This window comes from Neomonachus schauinslandi, chromosome 13 (assembly GCF_002201575.2).
Source record: "Neomonachus schauinslandi chromosome 13, ASM220157v2, whole genome shotgun sequence".
Lineage (NCBI taxonomy): Eukaryota > Metazoa > Chordata > Mammalia > Carnivora > Phocidae > Neomonachus > Neomonachus schauinslandi.
The window spans coordinates 72831798-72839511 of NC_058415.1; the positions used below are offsets into that span (position 1 = coordinate 72831798).

Below are 7714 nucleotides of genomic sequence, written 5' to 3' on the forward strand. Positions count from 1 at the left end.
TAGGGTAAGCAAATTTCATACTTAACCTAAACATACTTAACCTAAACTTTGCTAGTCAGGACTCTTTGAGTTTTGGTTTGTTTTGTTTTTAAGATTTATTTATTTATTTGAGCAAGCGAGCAGCGGGGAGGGGTAGAGGGAGAGGAAGAGATAGAATCCCAAGCAGACTCCCTGCTAACGTGGGGCTTGATGCAGAGCTTGATCTCACAACCCTGAGATCATGACCTGAGCTGAAACCAAGAGTTGGACATTCAACTGACTGAGCCACGCGGACACCCCTCTTTGAATTTGTTTTTAATCAAGTGTCACATGATAACTCTGTAAAGCTGAGTGTCTAATCCAATCATTGCCCTTATCAGATATGGGAAATACTATGAAGTTATTTTTAATTCTTGAAAATGTAGAAAAGGCATTATTTTTCAGTGTAGAGCTCATCATCAGACTTTTGAAGCAAATTAGTAGGTTCTAGAACTGACTTATATTCAGCAGTTCGGAAATACCTTAATTGTCTTCTTACTGATTCTGTTCTGTATTAAATTTAGAATATATTACAGTATATTGATAGCTATTCCTTGTCAGCTTGGACTCAATCCATTTAATTACCCTAAATATCAGCAAATTATGCTCTCATAACTACATTGGTTAATATTGGTTGCCTGGCTAAACATATTAATAATGATACTGGAAAAATATTTTCGTTTTATGATACTCAAGAAAAGTTTAAGAGCCTCTTCATGAGATTGCTAGTGAATTTCAGAATGTAATAAAAGTGACTTATGATTACTACCTATTGATTCTTAAAGGTTGGTGATTATTACAGAATTAAGTGCATAAGCTTTTAACAAAATTTAAAATTGTATCTATTTTGTCTTTTATTATAATTTTTTTTCCTGGCTTGTGGGACCTTTAGCAAAGGTACTATTTTACTACTGTATAGTAGCTTTTACCTGAACAATAAGTTATTTTGAGTTCCACATGCTTATATAATTTTGTGTTTTGATTCTGCCACATTTTTACATATTTGAACTGTTACAACATTTTCATTCATATATTGTGCCATAATGTATATTATTTTCTTTCTGTGAAAATATATATTTATCTCAACTGCTTTTATTTTCTCATTACCCTGTGACACTTGAAAGTGGTGTATTGTTTCAGTATCACATTCCATTTTCATGATGTCAAATCATGATGCCTTTCATTTGCAAATTATTAATGCAAAAGACAAGTTTTATATTTATATTTACTAAAAAGGAAACAGCATGAACAGGTTTCCCAACAAATTGAAAGTTGAGTCATGTCACTTTAGGTGATTATGGACAATAATGTGAGTATAGATACGAAGGCAATATTCGGATCTAGGTGATTATTTAGATGATTCATAATATGCTTATATTAATCCTATTTTTACTAGAATCAAAATGAAAACAGTTATCAACATTTTGGAATAGAATTATAGACCTCCCAATAATTTATTTGTGGAGTCCAGTCTGAGAAACTATTGTACTTGGGGGGTGGTGCAGAGAAATTGAAGGATTTTGCTCTGAGGTTCCAAAAAACCAGAGATGAATATTATTTTTTGTGTATCAGTTAGTAATTGAGTTCAGCTGTATATAATCAAATACTGCCAATGACAGTGGCTTAAGCAAGATCAGGGCCTTATCTTTCCTTATGTAACAAAGAATCCTAGATAGTTCAGAGTTGATGCAGTGGCTCTGTGATGTCAACAGGGACCCAAGCTCTTTCTGGGTGTTCTCTCTCATCCTTAAGTTCTTATTTCATTTTCCCAATATGGCCTCTGGAGCTCCAGCCATCATGTCCTTATTCCAGACAGAAAGAAGGGGAAGGACAAAGGGAAAAAGGCAAAAGGCCAAAATCAGACGAGTTACTCAGTGACTTTTATTTACATATTTTTGGCCAGAACTGTGTCATATAACGATTCCTATTTCAAGGGAAGCTGGGAAATGTGTTTTAGGTGAGCATATTGCTGCCCCAACAAATTGGGACTCTCTGTAAGGAAAAAGAATGGATACTGGGTAGGCAAATGGTCTGCCATACCAATTAAATAGATATATTAAGAAAGCTTAAAAAACAAATACCAAAAACCTCATTCTTTTTTTTTTTCACCAAGTTTTTAATTTTAATTCCAGTGTAGTTAACATACAGTATTATATTAGTTTCAGGTGTACAATATAGTGATTCAACAGTAGTATACATTACTCAGTATACTGAGTATCATTGTGATAAGTGTACCACTCTTTCTCTTTTATCTGCATTTTTATTTTAAAGTTATATGAAAGGAATATAAATAAAGTCCCTAAATTCCTAAAGTAGTATGAAAGGAACATAAAAATCATATAGTCCTGACATTTTAGCTTAGAGGTAATTAGTGACTTGTCTGAGGCCACAGACATCAGTTCCAGGACTGGAATTGAAGTTCCCAACTCCAACACCAGTCACTGGTCTTTCCATTTACTGTGAAGCCTCACAAAATCTGGTAGCTCACTTATTACTCTCCTATATGCACAAGACAACTGCGGTTTGGTTATACCACTGGGGAGAAAAATCCTCTGTTCCCTTCAATTATTACAATAAAAGTGATAGGAAATTTCATGTTTCTTATTTGAGGGTCTTATGTTTATTTTGTTAGTGTTGATGGCACTGCCAGTATTTATATGTTTATTGATTCATTCTTCATTTATTCATCATTAACAATAGATTATAAGGTCTCAAGAGCAGGACCATATCGATATGTATTAATATCTCTGTCCCCAACTAGGTCCTCATCGATGAATGAAAAATTATAGCCCCTTATACTAAAATTTTAAAAATAAATAAATAAAAAGTTAAAAAAAATTATAGTTCCTGTACTCAGGGAATTCTCAGTCAAGTTTGAGAGACAGACAAGAATGGCAGTGATAACAGTACAGAGATAACTCAAGAGATGATAGAAATACAAGTGAAGAGTGAGTACAAGTGAATAAATATCTGAGGCTGAAAGAAGGTCTGTAAAGATTTCAATAGGAGGTGGTCCCAAGTTCAGTTTTGAAAGGGTTTTCCAGATGAAGAAAGAAGAGGGCTGCATATCAAGCCGAAGAATGAGTTTTTAGAGGCCCAGTGGGTGTGAGAAACTGTTTAGAGGAAGAGGAGAAATATGGGAAAAGCCCATAGTAATAGGAAATGAGGCTTGAGGGGTTGACTGTAGCCATGACCACATCACAGAGGCCTCATGATATATGTGAAAGGGTTTGAATTTACCTAACTATTGACGGGGTGCCACGGAGGTTCAGATATGTGCTTTTGAATGGCCACCTGACATTGCAGTTAGACCTTGGCACCTTAGTGCAGAGCCCACCTACAGTGAGGCACCACTTGTCACTCATAGCTACAGATAAACAGGACAGACTAAACCATACATCAAGATCCTTGCTCCTCCCCTGCTCAGTTTTCCCCAGGACCTCCCCTTTATCAGAAACGTACTTGACCTTTCTAATCACATGCAGACTCCACATGTCCCATTTTACTTTTCTTGCCCATCATGTTGTCCTCACTGTTACCCAGCCACAGGCCCATAACAAGTGATTGTTTTTGACCTCCGCCCGATAAAGAATGCTTTACTCCTATTTGATAGTTGGTTATCCTTAGATGCCCAGGAAGCTTAGATGGTGGAATAAACCAGACACATCTTTTACCTCCAAACTGTGAGATGAAGGGCAGTATTTCAGGAGTTTCAGACAGCAAGGAGGCAGAAAGCCAGCTCCTAAGATTTGGGTAGAGTCCTGGCACCTGGCCCACCTATCCTTGCTTCTGGCCTATAGATTGCCTGTGTTTCTGACCCCAGCAGATGCCCTCTAGTGGCTCTCCTCCCAGTCCATTCTCCCTTCCCTGCTGAAGACTTTTTCTTCCCCACTATAGCACTTCATTCTCTCCTTGGACTCTCAGTTACGTCATTTGTTTTCTGGTGCCCAGCAGAGGATTGACTTTCCTTCTGTGACTCATCCTAGAATGGACCTAAGCCTTTGTTGGTTCTGCCTTTAGTAATGAAGTTTCTGATGGCAGAGGGTAAAGTTGGAAGTGCATCCTCTTGGTTAATACAGATAATGCACACATTTTATTATTAAAGAGCTGACTAAACCTCTCTTTGTGACTTTGGAAGTAAAACATACCATGAAAAAGCTCACCTCTTTTTTATTGCTTGTTTTTTTTCTTTCCCACTTTTTTTCTCATGCAAATATTTTTATGCAGATAGTGTTGTAACAATCAAGGAAACTAACAAAAATCTTCTCATCTGACAACCAATAGGCATCACTTTTTTTTTTCTTTTTTACTTTTCCTTGTATTCTCTTCCAGTCTGCCCATGTGCAGCGATATTACCTAGATACAGTTTTGAAGTACAATTCTTTTTTATGCCATATGATCATAGTTCAAGGAAATTGAAGTAATGGAGATATGGGAATATCTTGGGTAATAATGGCTTCTTATTTTGATTATTTCCCTTTAGGAAAGACACTGCTGATCCTGTAACATGGAGGATTGCCTTCATACTTCATCTGAGAATCTGTCCAAATTGGTCAGCTGGGCCCACAGCCATGGGACCATTTGCAGCCTCATTCCAAACCTGAAACACTTGCTTTCGGAAGGTTCCCATGGGAACCTTACAGCAATGTGGGGCTGTAGTGCTGGCCATGCTTATCACTGGCCACTGACAGCTACTTGCAGAGCTGGGTCCCAAGAAAGGGTCTGTTTCCAGGATAACAGAAGTTTTAACTCTGATAGTCCCAGTATAATTGGAGTACCCTCTGAGACACAAACTAGCCCGGTTGAAAGATATCCTGGGAGACCAGTGAAAGCGAAGCTAGACTGTAATCGGACCAGAGACTCTTGTGACTTCTCTTATTGCAGTGAGCCCTCTGAACTGGATGAAGCTGTTGAAGAATATGAAGATGAAAACACCTTGTTTGACATGGTTTGTGAGTCTTCTGTTACAGACGAGGATAGTGACTTTGAACCCCAAACCCAAAGGCCTCAAAGCATTGCTCGAAAAAGGCCTGGAATAGTCCCATCTTCTCTCCATTCCAGCTCCCAGACTCAAATGGTTGATGAATGCAGCAATGATGTCATCATTAAAAAAATCAAACAAGAGATACCTGAAGATTATTACATTGTGGCGAATGCAGAGCTGACTGGAGGGGTGGATGGACCAGCCCTGTCATTGACACAGATGGCAAAACCCAAGCCTCAAACTCATGCTGGTCCCTCCTGCATAGGGTCTGCTAAGCTGATTCCCCATGTGACATCTGCCATTGGCACAGAGCTAGACCCACATGGTGTATCTGCATCCCCCTCTGTCATGTCCAGACCAGTCGTCCAGAAGACTGCCAGGGTATCTCTGGCTTCACCAAACAGAGGACCCCCTGGTGCCCATGGCACCAACCATCAGGTGTCCATGCAGATGCCTGTGAGCACATCCCATCCTAACAAACAGATCAGCATCCCTCTGTCTGCCCTGCAACTGCCTGGACAGGATGACCAAGTTGCTTCGGAAGAGTTCCTGCCCCATCTGCCCAGCCAGGTTTCCTCCTGTGAGGTAGCTCTTTCTCCCTCAGTTAACACAGAGCCAGAAGTGAGCTCCAGTCAGCAGCAGCCCCCAGTCGCTCCAACCATAACCACTGAGGCCACAGCACAGTGCATACCAGGTATGGCACGTGAGGTGACAGAGAGTCCCTCATCCATGCACGTCCGAGAATTCTGCGCCGTCAGCACTTACAAAACCATTGGCTCAGTTTGCTAGAATTCAGGCCTTTATTATTCTCAGAAAGATAGAAATAATGAAATATATTCTATCCAGGTGATACTCTGAAGGAAATTCATCTCAGTTAAGGCCATCTGTCCAGTCCGTGTACCTCAGGGCTGAGAGGACAGCTGTAGGATTGTGTTCTTGATATTGCATGGCTAGATTTAAGGTTTGTATCTGATCTTAAGCTGAATAATTTTTATTTTTATTATTTTTTAAATATTTATTTTAGAGAGAGCGAGTGAGTAAGTGGGGGTAGGGGCAGAGCTAGAGGGAGAGCGAGAATCTCAAGCCAACTCCATGCTAAGCACGGAGCCTGATGCAGGGCTTGATCTCACAACCCTGAGATCGTGACCTGAGTCGCAATCAAGAGTTGGACACTTAACTGACTGAGCCATCCAGGCGCCGCAAGCTGAATAATTTTTGTATATTAATGTTGTCTTTGAAAAAAAATTTTTTATGCTCTCCTATCAGTGTCAAGGTATTTGGTTGCTCTTTGAATCCAGAATGATACGATGTTGGGTTAGGCATATAATGACAATAGAACTGGTGCTTTTCCATTATCATTTGTTTGTCTGAACCAGCTTGGCCTTTCTATTCATTTTAGTTGCTGTGGCAGTTTAGAACAAGTATTTTTAAAAGCTACAAATAATTCTAAAAGAAGTATTTTTTTATCTCAAAATTTAAAAGAGTCTGATAACTTGCACTCCTGGAATACATGGGCCTAACTGGAATGGACTGAGAGGAGAGGGAAATAATTGTATGAGGTCTCTATCTAATTTTGACATTCTAATGTTCTGTAATTCTAACATGCAGTATTTATTGAATCTATTTAATCGAGGCTATTACTATATAAAGAGGGTTTGGGGTGTCGTGCATTTGGGTTCATTATTCAAATCTAATGAGCCAGAAGTAGAAACGTGGACAAAGATGAACAGACATACAGAACAGAGTATATAGAAAGCAGAAATTTGTGGCACGTTTTGGTTTGTTTCATTTTATTTTTTTTATTTTTATTTTTTTTTTTAAGATTTTATTTATTTATTTGACAGAGAGAGAGACACAGCGAGAGCAGGAACACAAGCAGGGGAAGTGGGAGAGGGAGAAGCAGGCTTCCCGCGGAGCAGGGAGCCCGATGCGGGGCTCGATCCCAGGACCCTGGGATCATGACCTGAGCTGAAGGCAGTCGCTTAACGACTGAGCCACCCAGACATCCCAGTAGTTCCAATGTTTTAAAATCACCAGCAATGTAAAAAGGTTCCTGTTTCTTAACATGCTGACCAAATTTGTTGTTTTCCATTAAAAAAAAATGATAATTTATCCTGGGTTCATGAAGTAATATCTCATTGTGGTTTTGATTTCCATTACCTTAGTGACTAATGATGTTGAACTTTTTAACAGTATGGTCTTTGGCTAATCCTGGCATAATTTAGACACATTTTTATTAGGCTGGTGAAAGTCTTTGTATTAGGTAGGAAATCTGACTCTTAGTACCTACAGGATATAAATAGTGGTACCTTTTCACTTAAATAAATAGTTGTATCTGGTTTATTTGTGTGTCCCCCCATATTTTTTTTAAATAAAATAGGAGACTTAGCCTGACAGGGTTTTCTGCATTCTCACTTACTTTATATTTGAGGGTAGAATTCAGAATTGTATTTTGCAAAGTAGTCCAGTATATCAAAACAGCGTTAGTAAGACTTGTATCACACATCCTTCCATGAACTTACCCCAGCATCCCTCTACTAACTTACCCCAGCTTAGTAATACTGTTGTATTACCCCTTCCACTAACTTACCCCAGATTTCCTTGCATCTGCCTAGTGGACAGTGAATGAAACATTGAGGTTCTTTTTCTTTCTTTCTTTCTTTCTTTCTTTCTTTCTTTCTTTCTTTCTTTCTTTCTTTCTTTCTTTCTTTC

General features: G+C 38.9%; 1 protein-coding gene across 2 annotated transcripts in view; it reads left to right on the forward strand.

The window, feature by feature from the left end:
* The first annotated feature begins 4525 nt into the window (after positions 1-4525).
* Positions 4526-7714, forward strand: part of KIAA1958 (KIAA1958 ortholog) — an 83369-nt gene continuing 80180 nt past the window's right edge. For both annotated transcript variants that reach the window (XM_021691399.1, XM_021691400.1), the window contains exon 1: positions 4526-5696. In XM_021691399.1, the coding sequence (XP_021547074.1) occupies positions 4526-5696 (1171 nt within the window). The remainder of the gene's footprint in view (positions 5697-7714) is intronic.